Here is a 17328-nt window from a genome sequence, read left to right on the forward strand (position 1 = left end):
GCCGAGCCCTTCTGTGAGAAGGCCTGCTGAATAAGCATCACCCTGTTGTATCTGGTGTGCTCCGTCTTTGTCTCTGTCTCTACACACACGTGCACACACACACACACACACACACACACACACGCACACACACACGCACACACATGCACTCACATATACTTTGTCTTCGATTTGTTTCCTGTTGGTGACAACATACCCAGACAAAATAAAATTTCCAGAGAAGGGGTTTATTTGGCTCACAGTTCCAGGTTATGGGCCTTGTGTGTGTGTTAGCATTCAGCTCCCTCTCTCTGCTTCACTCAGTCCAGGACCCTGGCCTATGGAAAGGCGCTACTCATGGAGAGCAGGCCTTCAACACTTGATTAATGGACTCAAGGACACCCTGCTCTATACATAGCCAGAGACCTGCCTCCTATGTGACTTGAGGTTAGGTCAAATCAACAACTAAAGCTAACCATCACAGATTCACAGCCAAAAAATTCCTCTCTTTGGTGGCCAGTGCTGTCTGGGCCTTTCAGTGTATAGGCTTTGAAGTCACACGCCTGCCATCAAGATGAAGGTACAGAATCTTCCAGGGTGCTCTAGCTTCCTCTTCAAACCCTCCTCACACCAGCCTCTGACAACAGGGCATCTGTTCATAGGCCCAATAGTTTTACTTTTCTAGAACATTCTAGCAGAACTTGCTGCTTTAAACCTAGCTTCTTTCTCTTAGTGTAATGTATGTGAGGTGTGTTCATATTCTGTGTATAAGCTGTAAGAGTTTATTCTTTTCAGCTGCTGACCGGCAAGGATCTGAAGGTCACAAAACCCACAGGAGTCCTTCGCCCCCTCGCTCTTCTGGAACCATTTACCAGGTGAGCGGTGGCTGGTGGGTCCTGCCTCAGTATCTGAAAGGCTCTGTCGTCCCGGTGGTGGTGCTAATGATATGACGAAAAGACAAGACTGATTCTTAGCTGCACAAGCATTTCCTAGAGGCCTCCGTAGTGAGGTGACTGCTAGCTGGTAGGGTTAGGAGCCCAGATGTTGGGGACTAATCTGCCTATCGGTACTGTCCAGCTCTAAGCCCACTCCTCTTCCTGCTTCTCCAGCAGTCTCCAAGTACATCATGGGGAACAGTGGCATTGCTGGGGTGGACCAGAGAGTTGAGAAGCTGATGGGAAGACAGCAGAAGGGCTTTGTGTCAAGGCCTAAGTGTAACAGGATGCTTTGTAAGGATGCTTCCTTGGGGCCTGCAGAGCTACACTGCACCACAACATAAAAGGAACCGCCCACCACACCTCACCAACTCGCCCAGCACCTCTAAACACGGCAACAGGCACCTGGTTTTTCAGCAAAAGCTATATAAGTGATATGGCTCCTATTCAACCAGCATTTAAAAATCAAACAAGCCAGGCATGGTGGCACACGCCTGTAAGCCCAGCACTTGGGAGGCAGAGGCAGAAGGATCTCTTACATAAGCGAGTCCAGGAGAGCCAGGGCTCTATTACACAGAGAACCCTGTCTCAAAAAAAAAAAAAAAAAAAAAAAAAAAAGTATAAAATGAAACAAAACAACCAAACAGATAAACTATTCTAGAGAACAAATAAAGATGTCATTCAGATCCCAAAGCAGTAGAGTGGAGGGTACTGGGTAAACACATTTTTAGGTTTTCTTCCTAGACAGTTACCTAATAGCTTGGGGATAATCTTGAGTTTCCCATTCTCTTGCCTCCATCTGCTAAGCGCAAAGAAAATAGGTGTTTCAGATATTCCTTCCCCAGGGAGGTATGAGCAACACCTACCCCTCCCTATAAGGCCCTGGTGACAAACTAAAGCGGGATTTTACCAAAGTTCACCCTAGGGGAACCAGGGAGGTCACTGAGCCTCTTTACAGAGCGTAGGGGAGAGGCTGCCTGCCTCAGCGTGAGATCTCCAAGTAGCCACACTGGGAAGTCTTCACTCAGTGTAGATGATGCTTCCCCAGAACAGAGCATCTCTAAGACCCTGAGCCCTGAGGGTAGAACTGCACACAACTGGCTGGGGAGGGTGGGGGTGGGGTGGGGTGGGGAATGGCTGGAATCACAAAGGAGCATCCTGGCTCTCCTACACCTCCTGCTTCTCTAAGGGGACTCAACAGGCCTGTTCCCTATGGTCTTTGTAGAGCTTTGCTTGGAGGACTTCAATAATGGTAAGTATTTGCCATTAGACTCCACATGTTTTTATGTGTGAACTAGTTCCACCAAAATCTTCCTTGTGTTTGTTAGTCATCCTGTATTTCAGACACAGGCGGGAACACAGAGAGCCCACTGATCCACCTGCTAGCCAAAGAAACAGGGCAACCAGCCTCAAGGTTCTTCCCCTTCTGTGCTGTGCTACAAGGGTGACGGCCAGGAATAAGGTCCTCTGGGTCTCTTTTGCACCCGTCCACGGAAACTTGGCAAAAGAAACATGTATTTTGGATATTCAGTGGCTGTTACTCATGGAAACCCTGAATCCACGTGGACACTCTTTCCAAGGGCAGTTGGAGTTTCCATTCAGAAAAATCTTGGCATCAGTTTCTTCTGAACAATTGTACATTACAGGCAGGATCTGGAAAGGCTCTGGGAAACCGTGTGGCTGGCATTGCCGAGCAGAGGCTGGCTAGTGAAGGGGAGGCGCTCCTGGTGACCTGCCTCTGCTTCTTAGGAAGACACCGTCGCTGGATCTGTCTGAAGAGTCAGAAACTATGGAGTGAATACACTTAGCTCTGTACAAGTGCATTGTCTGTTACACACTTGGAATAACTTTACAAAATGAGACAATTTCAGCAAAGCATGTTAACCTTATGAATTATTCCAACTTGCACGCACCATCATCTGTTTCAGGAGGAGAGAGCCAAGTGTGGTGCTGCATGCCTACAGTCCTTTTATTTGGAGGGTAGAGGCAGGAGAATTAGGACTTAGCAAACACCTCAGCTACTTAGTGAGAGAGTCTCTGTGTTTTCCACTGCCTCCCACATAAAAGCAGGCTGTGCAAGCCTGTGTTATATCTGTATTTGTTACTATAAGCAAAGGTTCTTCATAATATCTGCTATTATTTTGTGTTTTTAAAATACCCACATACAGTAGTCTGTGAATTTCATTTTGCAAACTGCTTCTTTCACTCTTCATAGTGTTTTTGGGACTTAGTAACATTGTTGCCTCTAAGTGTCACTCATTTTTATTGGCACACAGCATTGGGCTGTGTGTAAGAGCCACAGTTTATCCTCTCTCCTCCTGAAACTTGCCAGTAAGTGGCCTTTGGAAGCTTACCAGCACACAGAAAGCTTTGATGAGCAGCACCGTGCAGGCTTCCTTGGTTCAGGTTTCCAGTGGGCGGAGAGTGAGATGCAGAGCTGCTGAGCAGCATCTAACTCTCTAGGAAATGAGTGACGAGCATGCTGGGACCACTTCTTCATTCGTGAAGTGAGATGTTTTTGTCACGGTTAGTTCTCAGAGAGAACATGTGAGAATTTACAATGTTGCATAATTCCTTCAGAAAGTGCTCTCAGTACCCTGAGGGAAGACAGACAAATAAATGGAACAACACCCCTGTGGTGGTTTGAATGAGAGATGTCCCGTACAGGCTTGGGTATTTGAACACTTGGTTCCCAGGTGGGCTTGGGCTTGAGATTACATACACTCACCTACTTGCAGTTTGCTCTCTCTGCTTCATGTATGTAATTAAAAGCATGAGCGCTCTGCTTCTGGTTTCCTGCTGCTGGCTCTGTTAAGCCCATCAGTCAAGAATAAGACCACCACTACAGTTTTGAGTCAAACTTGAAGCAAGCTTTAAATACTGGCCAGGAGGATGGACTCTGGCTAGGTCCATCTCTGGGTTCCCAGGATATGGTCCCAAGTCACATTTTGCAGGGGCTTAAAAAGGCAAAACCTACCATTACCACATTTCCCATCAGGTCCAATCAGGGGCAAGCATTCATCCTGATGTACCTCCTGCCCTCACGCGATCAAGGACATCCGGTGTGGATGGGGCAAGCAAACAGAGGACAAACAGGAACTTAATCCTAACTGTTTTAACTGCATGCAGAACCCTCCGCCTGCAAGCCATGCATTTCCTGTGCTGTTCTCCTGTTCACCTGCAATGTGTTTTGTTCTTGTTCCGTTTCGGTCTCCCAGTTGTCAGGCCTTCACTCTGCCATCATGGGCTCTTATCCCCCTGCAACTGTAAGCCAGAAATAAACCCTCTCTTCTGTAAGCTGCCTTTGGCCGAGGTGTTTCATCACAGCAGCGAGGTGGTAACGAAACCTCTGCCGTCGCTCCTGATGCCCCTAGATCTCGGACAACGACATAATTGCAATCGTGGGCTTTTAGAAGGCTCGTTCCATCAAATCTGTGCAAATCTGTCTCCTCTCCACGACAGTCCCTGCCCCTGCCCCATCTCACAAAAGCCACCTAGACTGGGGCTCTCCTACCAGTCTCCGGAGTTGCTGGGCTCTCTGCCTCCATCCAAGCTCTTCAGAGCCAAGACCATGCCTGGACTGAGATGGTGTCCATCGCTACAGCTTGTTCAGTGCCTCTGCTGCCAGCCTGGGGACTATTTGCTAGATTGGCTCAAGGCTAGGCAGGTAGAGAACTTATAATTGAGTCATGTCTAGATTCTTTTCTTTTGTGATGATTTCGCTTAATAATGATTTTTCTGCAAAGAATGATGGTCAGAAAATTGAGATTTCCCCCTTATGAGAAAGCACAGCCCTTCGGCTGCCACTGGAAACAGCTCAAAAGAGACTTTGTAATTTGGTTAGTAGTAGACCTTAAGGTGGAAGACAGGGCTTATCTGGGGAGATTCTCGGAATTTTACAGCCACACAGAGGCCTGGAGAGCGAATCTGGCCTCTTGCAGTTCCTCATCCAACTGTGGATAGATATACCACACACACACACACACACACACACACACACACACACCCTCCAGATCAGCTTTCCTCTCTGCTGGTGGTGAGTGAACACTGAGCTACAGCGACAGGCGACAGGCGGGGCATCTAGAAGCTCAGCAGGAGGCTCCTTGCGTGGGTTCAGCCATCTTCAGAAAGCTAACAAGTAGCTGAGCAGGGCCTGCCAGACACCCAGGGGCACAGAGCAAGACATGCTGGGGTTGGGGCTTTCCTTGGACTCCCATCTTTGGGGATGAGGCCTTTCTTTGGTCTGGAAGCTGGAGAGGGGCTAGAGGTTCTAGCTCTGCCAGAGGCAGGTGTGCAGTCATCGACTGTTGACCTTCTCTGAGTAACTTCCCGTTCTCTGCCTGTGTAGCAGTGGCAGACATCTCTCCCTGGATCAGCAGAGAGCCTTGCCTAGTGTGAGGACGCCTCCTCACAGCCGCCACTGCTGTGGACTCAGGTGCAGGCACACGCCACAGTGGCCACCATCTCCAACACTTACTTTCTATGTTTTTCCAGGAAATTGCTCATCTCCTGCTCCTGAGCCACCTCAGACACTTCCCAGCTGGAGTGCAGTGGAGGAGGGTGACAGTTGAAGGTGGACGCTCTGGAGGCAGTTTCCAGGGTTCAAATCCTCATTAAGTCCTTACTACTTTGGGACCTTATGAAAGAGTCCTTGTTTGAGACCAAAAAGTAGCAGCACCAACCTCAAAAGGCTGCTGAGAATTCAATGAGTAAACTGAATAAACGATAGATAGATAGATAGATAGATAGATAGATAGATAGATAGAGTAAATGATGCTTGCCGACTAACCACACCACTGTACTGGTATACCAGGAGCCATTGATATAACCACTACCTCATCATTGCTCAGGGACCAGGTATGTGTAGGCTTGAGGCCCCGCAGATACAGAGGAGCTCCTGGCTCCTGATTGGTGGGTGGGGGTAGGGGGACCGGAGAACAGACCCCTGCAAGTCAGTGACCTGGGAGCATGGGGGGGGGCAGCTACACCAGAGGAGAGAGGGGGTGTGTTCTAGTTTGACTTTCTATTGCTGGGATAAAGATGGTTACTAAAAGCAGCTTGGGGAGGAAAGGGTTAATTACATCTTACAGGCCACACCTACCCATCAAAGCAAGCCAAACCAGGGGCTCAAGGCCCTAGTTCTGGAGTCCAGAACTGAAGAAGAGATGATGGAGGAAGGCAGTTTACGGCCTTTTTCTCCCCTGGCTTGATCAGCTACTTTTCTTATACAGCCCAGGCCCAACTGCCTGTGATCGTTACCCACAGTGTCTGGGCCCTTCTCCATCAATTAGCAACTGAGAAAATGCCCCACGGCTGGTTAAGAGCACTGGCTGCGCTTCCAAAAGACCAGGTTCAGTTCCCAGCACCCACATGGTAACTCTCAACTGTCGGTTCTCCAGGGAATCCCTCAGACGCTCATAGACGCAGGCAAAAGGCCAATGCACACGAAATAAAAATAATTTAATAACAAAGTAAAAGAAAATGCCCCAACATATACCCACAGGCCAATCCAATAAAGGCAATTTTTTCAGTTGAGGTTCCCTTTTCTCAGGTGACCCTACTTTGTGCCAAGCTGACAAAAAATTAACCCGCACAGGGAGGAAATGGGAAAGGTTGAGGGGCTAGGCTGGGGGACGGGGAGTGTGTGTGGGGGGGAGCCAAGGGGCAAGAATCAGGACTAGATAATCAAAGAAGTGGGAGAAAAAAGTACCTAGAAAGGCACTGAGGAGATACCTGCCAACAGACAAGGCTGTCACACAGCCCATTCCGGCATCCCGACCTCTCTTCATGCCTGCATGTCAAGTAGGAAGTACACGGCAATAGCCTGCAGCGTACATCACGCTATGGCGAAGACCAGTCTAGTCTGGCAGGACTTGGGCTGTTGGTGTCGGTCCTAGCCACTCTGCTATGTCGCCGTCTAGGGGTTTGCTGGCGTTCCGTTGACCCATTCTAAGGGCCCTAAGTGGATTTTCCTGGCAGGAGACCCGGCTAGACCCGCCAGTGACGGCCGAGGGTCTGAGGCGGAGGCGGGCTTAGGGCCAGCAAGTGCGAACGAAGAAAGCTGTTAACAGATGAGCAGAAAGCAGAAACCCGGGCTGCGGAGGCAGGGGCCTGTCAGGAAGAGGGTGGGTCTCTGCAGAGGGGGTCTCCCAGGATTTAGAGGCAGGTTTGAGGCGTGGAGTCGCGCGCGGCCGAGAGAGCGATTGGCTGCGCGAGCGCCCCTCCCGCGGGGCGGAGGCGTGGTGGACTTGGGGCGCAGGCTGCAGGATCCCTGGTACCGGCGCTTCTGCATCCTTGCCGCGCAGTACTGATTCTGCTCCGGCTGCTCAGTGGCAGCCCTGTGACCCGTCGTGGCCGGATCCTGCTCCCAGCTCAGCTCTGTCTCTTTGAGGTGGGTGCGCGGCGGTCATCCTCGTGGGAACAGCGCAGCTAGGTCTCCCCCAGGTAGAATGGGAGGCGTCAAGCAGTTGGATCGTGATGGGAGGAGGAGGATCTGGGCTCTGCCCAGCTCTGCTGGGTCCTGGGAGAGGCTAGAGCCGGAGTCGGGGGCAAGGGGGTCCTCAGCAGCAGAGTTGCTCTGTGAAGTAGTAGAGGAAGGGACAGGACTCGAACCTGTAGTTCAACCAGGGTGATCCTGGTCCGTGGAAGGGGGGCTGCTGTTAGAGTAGAGTCCTGGGTTTCTTGGTTGGGAGCTGGATTTCCATTAGCGTGTCAGGCAGCGCTTCCCCTGGGGGTGGGGGGCGGGGGCTGGAGGATGCAGGGGGCATCCTGGCTGGAGCCGGTTGCGGTTGCCGCTGTTCCCAGCAGGGGCTGAGTCTGGGAGGGGGCTGGGTCTCGCTCCATCTGGGGGCGGGCAGAGCAGCGGGGCGGGGCGGGGCGGGCGAGAGGGGTGGTCCTGCAGTCTCTGATAGCGTTCCGGGACATACAGGCGGCGGCCAGCGCGGAGCAAACATGCAGCGGCTCGGGGGCATTTTGTTGTGTCTGCTGCTGGCGGTGGCTGTCCCCAGCGCCCCCGCTCCTGCCCCAACGGCGACTTGGACTCCGGGGGAGCCGGGCCCGGCTCTCAGCTACCCGCAGGAGGAAGCTACGCTCAATGAGATGTTCCGAGAGGTGGAAGAGCTGATGGAAGACACGCAGCACAAACTACGCAGCGCGGTGGAGGAGGTGGGTGCGCCCTGACTCGGAAAGGGCTAGAATGAGTAAGGGAGTGGGACTGGGGGAAGCAGCGTGCCCAGCGATGGTCGCAGCTCTGGCCAAAGACCTGGCTTTGTGCAGAGCTGGAAAGGGCCTGACAGAGTGGAGTTCCCTGAGCGCAGCGCTGGGTGATCCTTGCTCTCAGCTGGTTCTGCCTGCTGCCTGCCAAAAGGTCTGGATGCATCCTTGTCCACCCCGGGGCTCTTGGCTGAATCCTTCCTGGGAAGCCGGGGCCACTGTGTCGCAGATGTCTTTGGGTCTGCAGCTGGCCGCCTTCTTCCCCTGTCGGAGCGGAGCTGAGATTGGGGCCACTCCGGTGTCCCAAGCACAGCGGGTTTTCAGAGGCTGGGGGAGCTGCAGGCGGCTTCAAGTTCTAACGTGTCCCTTGGGCATTGAGCCTGTATCATTTCCCCCAGTATACACGTAGGATGCCAATCGGAGTTGGGGGTGGGGGTGGTGGAGGAAAGATAAAGAGTCTTGAGCTCTCCTGGCAGTCGAACTCCCTTAAACGTGCTGTGGGGCAGAAAAGGAAGGCCGAAGGAAGTCCTAAACCCATGCCGTAGGGATTGGCCAGAAGGTAGGGACGAGAACGTGAGCAGCGACCCGACTTCACCAACGCCCCGTGTGTTCTGGAACTCAAGGTTCGCAGTCTCTGCCACTCAACAGCAGGTGGACAGTGGTCAATCATTTAGCAGCCCGGCCCTCAGTTTTCTGTGACAATTAGATGCAATGCCAAAAATGTGGGCACCTGGCTCATCCTCCAGGTGCCAACACTTCGGATGGTGCCCCGCTCTGTTTTCTAAGATAGGCTCCAACGGTCTTGAAAGCTGCCTGGGCCTTGTTGATCACTGTGTAGCTAGCTGTCCTTGGCGCTTAGTGAGATGGGCATTTGGACTGGAGTGAACCGGAAACGTGGGTTGGGCTCTTTACCGGCTCTATTGTGGTAACCCCTTGGGGCAGTTTTAAATGGTGGCATTGTCCTCTGGGATAGGTTGCTTTGCTTCAGCCTTCTGTGGCTTGAGTATATTTTGTCCCGATGGGAAAACTGCATTGAGAGGTAGTGACTATGAATATCTACCAGACAGACCTGGGTCCCAAGTTCTGTGGGTGTTCTGAGCTTATGACACAGCGTGTAAAGTGATTGGGGTTGGGGGCAGCCTGACCCCAGCAGCCCCTAACTCTGTAGCTAAAGATTGCAAGGAGCTCCTGACCATTCTGGCTCAAAGTACGGTTACTGCTGTCCTTTTCTGGGTTGTAGGACTTTCCCCCATGCACATGGATTCCCAGGAATGTTGACCACATTGCTTTCATGTTTTAGCTCACTGAAAAGTGCCTGCCACAGTTCAGAAGGTTTGCAGCAGGCCTCATCAGCTTCCGATGAGTTCTGCTTAGTCTCTGCATCGCAGTGCAGTCAGGGTCCCTATCAGCCCTTAGTGCTGTGCTTGTCCTGTGGAAATGCCATGGCTCCACTCTTGCCCATCTGGACAGATCTCTGTTTGAGTTGTGCAGACTGGCTGAAAAACCAAAGACATCAGTCAACTGAAGTCAGTGGTCTTTTTCCTAGATTGTCCTCACAGCCTGTGGAGGTGGGATAAAATGGATTGAGCACTCTCCTGACAAAATACTAGACAGTAGGGACCAGCTTTCTCTCATTTAGTTCCAGCACTGCCATCTCTTAGAGGAGGGTCTGAAGTGAAAAAAATGCCAGTCTCTAGGTAGGTCAAAGAGAAGATTCTAGAATGAAAATTACCTGGACAAAGACTGGTCTAAGAAAAGCAGGTAGATATAAACCAGGTGTTTTCCTCATAGGTCATTGTAAGGATCATGGGGAATTGCTGTGTCTCAGGAAATAGTGGCTATCTTTATTGTCATGGTAATACTGGCCAGACTTAGTGGTAAACACCTGTAGTCCCTGCCCAGGCTACATAGTGAGACCTTATATTACAAAACACACACGCGCGCACACACACACACAAAAACAAAACAAAACAAAACAAAAACAAAACAGTAGTAGCATGAATAACATGCTACTTACCAGCATTTGATAGATTCTCGGTGGAGTCCATCTTGGAAATGTCTTGGGCTCTGAGTTTAGCTCAGCAGCACCATGCTTGCGGCTCTGAATTTAATTTGGATCCCCAGACGGGAGGGGGATGGGAAGAAAGAGAAAAGAAAAATGTGAGGTATTAAGAGTCAGTCTTAAAGCAGTGTATGATTTCAATAGATGGTGGCTGTGGGCTTTTAAAACATAACTTATTTTTATCTATTATTACTGTAAATATGCATGATGTATGTGTCTCTGTGTGTGCATATCCGCATACCTGTGTGCCACAGTGAGCGTATGGAGGTCAGAGGACAACTTTTGCAAAGTTGGTTCTTTCCTTTTACCTTTGTGTGGGTTTCAGGAATTGAATTTAGGCTGTCAGGCTTCCATAGGAAACACCGTTACTCTCCGGAACATCTACCAACACAGTTTATTTATTCATTTATTTTAATTTATTTAAGAAAGCCCCTTAGAGCTGGGCATAGTGACTCTTGTGCCTTTAATTCCAGTATTCGAGGAGGCAGAGGCAGGCGGATCTCTGTTCAGAGCCAGTCTCAGCCTGTTCTACAAAGTGAGTCCAGGACAGCCAAGGCTAAACAGAGAAACCCTGTCTCAAAAAAACAAAAACAAAACAGAACAAAAGCCCTTAAATGTCATAAACACAGGACCGTGCTGTTTAGCTGCTGTCCAAGAGAATGAGAAAGGACCGGGGCCAGCTGATGTTTACATAGTTGCATCATGAATCTGCTTTCAAGTAACTTTCTGGCATTTTATTTTTTCCAGCTGTCTCAGGCTGTTGATGTGTCTTAAGGCACAAAGTAGCGGATTTTCTAGGATTATCTTTAGAGAAAGCAAGTCCTAACAACCCCTTTGAGCTTAGAAGTTCCTGTTATTCTTGTTTTATTATCCCGTGTCATTAAGAAGTGCATGTTAAGGATACAGGTACTTCATCCCTTCTGCCCTCATTGCCACATCCGGTATTGGTATATTTGAAATGCTTTTGTATATGTAATAACTTGGTGTGATGTGGTGTGGTGTGTGTGTGTGTGTGTGTGTGTGTGTGTGTGTGTGTGCCACTGCATACATTCTCTGTGGAGGTCGGAGAACAATTTAGGGAATAGACTTTCTCTTTCCACTGTGTGGGCCCTGGGATTGAACTCTGGTTATCAGGTTTGGTGGTATACCTTTACCTGAGGGCCGCCTCCCAGCCTGTAATTGTCATATTGTAGCGCACTCTTACGGCCTGACTGAGTCCTAGGAAGAGCCCCAATACCAAGCCTGGGTTTATCTGTTCCATTTTCCTCCTGTGCTCCTTTAATACACACAGATCTGACGGGCTGTGAGTGCCGTTTTTAACAGCATTCACATTCTTCTGCTGTGAAGCAACATTTGCTCCAGGCTTCAGTTTCTCTTGCTGGTGGCAGTAATCACTGTGGTTGAAGATTCCATGGTAAACTGTACTTTTAGTTTATGGTTTCATTAAATAGTCCTTAGCTCATTGTGTTGAAATAGACACTGGCAGAGAGGGGATAGGGTTTGGGGGTTGGGGGGACTGCTCAGCCAACAGTAGCCTGGAGATTTGGGGACTTGCCAGCTCTCTGAAAGCCAAACTATATAATTCCAATTCTAATGGGATTTAGAACAGATTAAGATAGTCTTTTTTTTTTAGACACCCCCTCTCCAGTACCTTGCTTTGCTTGTTCCCAGCTAAACCTTGGTCCTCGCTAAACATACCAGGTCCTTATCTTAAAAATATTGCCATTTCCTGCCCATCCAGGATGGGTAGGTTCCTTCTCTTTCTTCTCCGAGTTGTTAAAATGGGAGCTTTTCAGAAGCTCGGTGTTGGCTGTCTGCCCCTCCCACTTCTGCCAAGCTGGCGGCTTCACCGTCTCTTTCTTACAGGATGCTGCTGTAAGGAGTGCAGAGCAACTCGTCGCCTGTTAGCCCTGCAACAGGTGCAGGTTCAGTGCTCAGATGGGGATGGCTGACCAAAGCGGGGGGGCCTCCTCACTGCACAAGCTGTGGTTAGAGGGGCCAGGAGTATTGTTCTGTGGTTATCTGGGGTAAAGCTAGGGCTTAAGCTCACTCTGTCTCGCTCCAGAACCCTGGCCCGTCCTCTCAGGCCGCCCTTTGGTGATGCTGTGGCAGTTGGTTGTCTAATTCAGTGCTCATCTTGGACCTTCTAGACTTTACAGGAAGCCTTTGCTACCAGAAGGCTCCTCCTTCCAGACTGGATTCTGTCCAATCCCCTGACTCCAGTCTCTTCCTAACCTGGTCTCCAAATTATTTCACAAATAGTACAGAACCTGCTGTAGCCCTCAGTTGCCAGGAGCAGGGAGAAGAAAATCTTCCCAGTTATCCAAAAAACCTCACTGATGTGTGGAGCCCTGCCTCTAGAAATGACAATTCAGTACATTTAGGAAGATACCAGGTATTTATTTATTTAAGATTTTCAAATGACCTTGATGCCTCTGGTTGAAAACCAGGCCAGCATCTGTATTAGAGAAGCTCTTTAGATATGTCTGTTGACCTCTTACTCAATTTTCTCCTGTGCCCAGCAGGGTCCCTCTGCTCCAGCTCCCAGCATGCACCATGCTTGCTTGTTCAGGATGCTACAGCTTTGCCTCTGAACTCTGTAGCGTTCTCAACCCCTCTGTCACCCACGGGGACCAACCCAATCCTGCGACCTCTTCCTCGTCCTCCTGAAGCCTTACTTCTTTTGCTGGTAGACACCACTGTGTGAGAGGGGCCGCAGTCCCCTTTAAACTGGTTTGTGTGGGATTCTTCCCATAAATGTGTAAGTCTCCGGGGCAGAGGCCATCTTGGACTGTTTAGGAAAGGCATGCTATTTGAAATCAGAAAGACCTAAATCTTAATCCAAGCTTTGTCATTTGCCAGTTGCTGTGATGATCTCTCTTAGGCTCGTTTTCTCTGCACTAACAGGAGAGTGAACAACCCCTCCCCCGCAGGCGGTGCTGTGAATATGCACAGAGCCGGGTGTAGAGGCCACACCCAAGACTAAGGCTAGGATTTTACTAGGATGCAGTGGTGGTCCCGCGATGTGGCATTGGTTCACCTTTAGAGTGTCAGCACAGTATGTCCAAGGCAGGTACCTGAGACTGTTGGATGAACTGTGTATGCTCAACAGGTTTCTCCTTTACTAGCTGTGTGTGTGTGTGTGTGTGTGTGTGTGTTGTCTCTGTTTTCATTGGCTTGGCCTTCTGGGCGGGGGAGGTGGGAAAGTGTTGTTATAGTATTTTAGGAAATGAGAGTAGGTAGGATGCTGTGGCTCGTGAAAGCACTCGGGAGGTGGAAGCTGGAAGTTAAAAGCAGGTCTCTGGCATATCTTGAGTATGCTAGGGCTAGTCTACATGAGACCTTGACAAGAAGAGGGGAGAGGAAGAAAGGAAGGAAGGAAGGAAGGAAGGAAGGAAGAAAGAAAGAAAGAAAGAAAGAAAGAAAGAAAAATTAAAAGAAAAGGGAGGAAGGGAAGGAGGGGGATAAAGTGATTGTTTTCAGTAGGAAAATGTTTTTTGAGGATTTGTTTTCCAGAATCAGAATAGGTCAGACAGCATATTGGAAAGTCCTCAGCCCTTAACCAGGGTTCTCTCCGGGGTCTTGCATTTGAGATTTCTAGATACAGCATCTGGTAGGCTCTGTAGTCCATGCCCTGGGCTGCCTTTGTGTCTGTGGAGCTGTGAATGGTCGTTCTATGACCTGCCCACTCACCAGGCTGGAGACGTGACAGGTCTGGAAGGAAAAAGTGGGTGTAAACACGTGTGACTGCTGTTTGTGACACAGGTGTCAGTGAGGCTCCCAAGACCAGAGGATTTGAGGGCATGACCTCAGAAGCCTGACACCCAAGAAGAGCTGATAAATGTTTCCAGAGAACCTGAAGGGATGTGGGTCCAGGAACCCATCTATTGATTCCATAGAAGATCTGCCCAGGGCCACCAGGAGAAGGCGTGGGGAAGGGAATCATATCTCGAGGATATTCTTTCTATCTGAGTTTCACTCTCTCTATATATACACCAGACCCTGCAACAAGAATTTGGCAGAAAATTGTTTAGTTGGGAAACAAACCCCAGAAAATTCTTGCAGGGATTAAAAAAGAGGTGGAAAGGAGAAAAACAGCAAAGGTTGGCCCTGAGAAGGATCCTGCCTTGGCCCTTAGGGTTTAATCCCACTAGGGCCCACAAAGAGACTTGTCTTAAAAGTGGGAAAGTTGGGGTACATCCACTCAGCCTGTTCCTCATTGAAGATATTAGCACATGAGGCTTCCAGAGACTGAGTACATTTCTGTGGCCAGAGAGAGCCCTAGGTGCTGGCTGACTGTGGGAATTTAATGCAGGTGAGCTCTGGGTTAGGCCACCAGGGCCTGGGCAAGGTACCAATGCTCAGATTTCAACTCCAACCTACAATGGACATCTTGGGAATGTCTCTAGACTCTGTGAGCCTTAGTTTTCCTACTTGCAAAATACGGATATTAACATTCATGTCCTGGGAGGTTGTGATAATAAAAGGGGACAAAAAGATTGGCATGGCTAACGCCAAGCCACAGATGTAAATGAGATCAATAGAATGCAGATTGAAAAGCAGAGGAGTTGAGGGAGTGTTTAAGGGGAGAGGTGTGTGTATGCATGTGTGTGCCACGTGAATGTGCAGCAGATCAGAGAACAGATTTTCAGGCGCCAGTTCTCTCCTTCGCCTTGCTGAGGCAGGGTCTCTCTGCGGCTCTGAAGGCTCCCTGCTTATTCTTCCCTCTCCTCCCCTGATACCGTTGTAGCCATGCTGGGATTACAGTTTAGAGTCAACACATTCTAACTCTTTCATGTGGGTTCCAGGGATAAAACTCTTCAGGCTTGCTGCGTAAGCACTTTCACCTTCTGAGGTTGTCAGAGGCCCCTGTAAAAACACTTGGAGCTTGAGTCTAATGGCTACTCAGTGGCCTGCCACTGTCACCAATCTTTGCACCTACAGAAGAGGAGAAAAGACGGTGGCCCTTTTTCTCCACCTCCATTATACTAAAAGAAATGATTTTGCTTATTCAATTTGGTAGATGGAGGCAGAAGAAGCAGCTGCTAGAGCATCCTCGGAGGTGAACCTGTCAAGTTTACCTGCCAACTATCACAACGAGACCAACACAGATACCAGGGTTGGGAATGACACAGGCCATGTGCATCAAGAAATTCACAAGGTAAGGGTGAATGTCTTGTTCCTCCAGGCAGTCCCATTGAGAAAAGGGCGGGGGCTTGTTGACACATGTCATTCAATGCCACAAGTGTTTATGTGAGAGCTATAGAAAGCAGATTAAAAACCAAAGAAGAGAGAGTACTGTCCAAGGGAGAGGGGTGTGTACCAGGCGCGAATCAGCGCCTGCACTCATTACAGTGTATTGCAACTGCATTTTTATCACAGGTGGAAGAAGGTGCTCATGGGTGTGAGCCTCTGTCCTGTCTGAAGAGACCTTATGGTAGACGGGTCTTCACCATTCCCCTAGGAGCAACTCATTGGTGACACATCCCCCTTCAAGGAGGGAAATCATCAGCTGGGTGTGGTGGAGTACACCTTTAATCCCAGCACTCTGGAGGTGGAGGCAGTTACAGGACAGCCAGTACAACACAGAGCCTCCCTCTCAGAAAAAAAAACAAAACAAAACAAAAGCAAAGCAGAGAGACGTTTTTTTTTAGATAGGGTTCTTACAGTGTAGCCTGGGCTGGCCTTGAACTCACAGGGATCCACCTCCCTCCCTCTTTCTAAGGTGTATGCCTGACCCATGAGTAATACGGAGGGGAAAGCTGCTACCAGCACAGGCTCTCAAAGGGTTCCATGGAGCACCAGCCTGTATAGTACTTAAGGAGGGAGGTGCACAGTAGCAATGAAATATATCCAGAAAAGCAGCATACATTCTTTTTTCTAGAGATTAGGAAGTGCATGTTGTAATAATGAAAACACCAAAAGGGCCTTTAAAATTAAAAAAAAAAAAATACTGCTACATAAAACTACCATGAAGAGGAGGAGGAAGAAGAAGGGGAAGAAGAAGGGGATGAAGAAGGGGAAAAAGGGGAGGAAGAAGAAGAAGGAGGAGGAGGAGGAGGAGGAGGAGGAGGAGGAGGAGGAGGAGGAGGAGGAGAAGGAGAAGAAGAAGAAGAAGAAGAAGAAGAAGAAGAAGAAGAAGAAGAAGAAGAAGAAGAAGAAGAAGAAGAAGAAAGGCATCATTCCTTTTCACAGGGAAGAAATACTTAGGTGAAAATTTCCAAAGCATGAACCATGTGTAGTAACTCACATCTATAATCCCAGCACTTGGGAAGTGAAAGTGAAAGATCAGGAGTTTAAGGCTAGCCTTGGCTATCTAGTGACTTTGAGGCCAGCCTGGATGACTTGAGACCTTGGAGGAGGAAAGAGAGAGAAAAAGCAAAGGAGAGCACAGTTGTAGAGACCGTCCCTTGCTGCCCGGGAAGCTGGTCCCTTTCTGCACACTGGACCTATCCGCATGGTTCTGCCTTGGTTCTACCCTTTAAAGCTGGCACCGACTTTAAAGATGCCAAAGTGAGAAAACTGAACCAGGAAGGGAAATGACTAGATAGCTGCCGGCTACTGACCTAGGGCTCAGAGAAGACTTCTCCTGGTCCTAGGCCAGACCCATCTTTACTCCTGGCCTTGGAGGAGGCAGGAGTGGCCCTGATTCTTCACTGGTGCAGGACAGACCCAGGGCAGCCCACAAGCAGGCGCAGGGGCTGCTTCGGGGCTATCTCAGTGAGATGCATAGCTTTATAGAATCAGAAGCTGGCAGAGTGGCCGGAACCTTCACCTTCTTGCCTCTCATGAAGGCATTTGTTTGGCTAGATACACAGAGTGAATATCTATTTATTTATCTATCTATTGAGACAGAATCTCATGCAGCCTGGTGTGACCCTAGTTTACTATATAGTTAAGGATGGCCTTGAACTCTTATCCCTCTGCCTCCGCAGCCCAAGTGCTGTGATTACAGGCCTCTGCTCTCAGGCTGGTCAGACTGGAATTTTGTCAAGAAGAATCTTGACACTCAGTATCAAGTGATGAGCCCCAAGGGTGGTAAAAATAGCTGGTGTTGAGTAGCTTGGAGTTGCACACAGGCGCCACTCTTGTGCTATCCCCCTGACACCTTGTGCCCTCTGCATGGTCACCTGATGATGT

General features: G+C 49.5%; 1 protein-coding gene and 1 long non-coding RNA gene across 2 annotated transcripts in view; one reads left to right on the forward strand and one right to left on the reverse strand.

Moving 5' to 3' along the window:
• Positions 1–231: 231 nt before the first annotated feature.
• Positions 232–6966, reverse strand: LOC132647182 (uncharacterized). Its single transcript, XR_009585490.1, has 4 exons — positions 6648–6966; positions 4093–4178; positions 3269–3511; positions 232–2686 (listed from the first exon to the last, which is right to left on the reverse strand). It is a non-coding gene; the product is annotated as an uncharacterized LOC132647182 (long non-coding RNA).
• A 204-nt stretch (positions 6967–7170) lies between these two features.
• Positions 7171–17328, forward strand: part of Dkk3 (dickkopf WNT signaling pathway inhibitor 3) — a 41310-nt gene continuing 31152 nt past the window's right edge. The window contains exons 1-3 of the mRNA XM_021627961.2: positions 7171–7305; positions 7843–8078; positions 15212–15349. Of these exons, the coding sequence (XP_021483636.1) occupies positions 7866–8078; positions 15212–15349 (351 nt within the window). The 5' untranslated portion in view covers positions 7171–7305; positions 7843–7865. The remainder of the gene's footprint in view (positions 7306–7842; positions 8079–15211; positions 15350–17328) is intronic.

Source organism: Meriones unguiculatus, chromosome 14, assembly GCF_030254825.1.
Source record: "Meriones unguiculatus strain TT.TT164.6M chromosome 14, Bangor_MerUng_6.1, whole genome shotgun sequence".
In the NCBI taxonomy this organism is placed as follows: Eukaryota; Metazoa; Chordata; class Mammalia; order Rodentia; family Muridae; genus Meriones; species Meriones unguiculatus.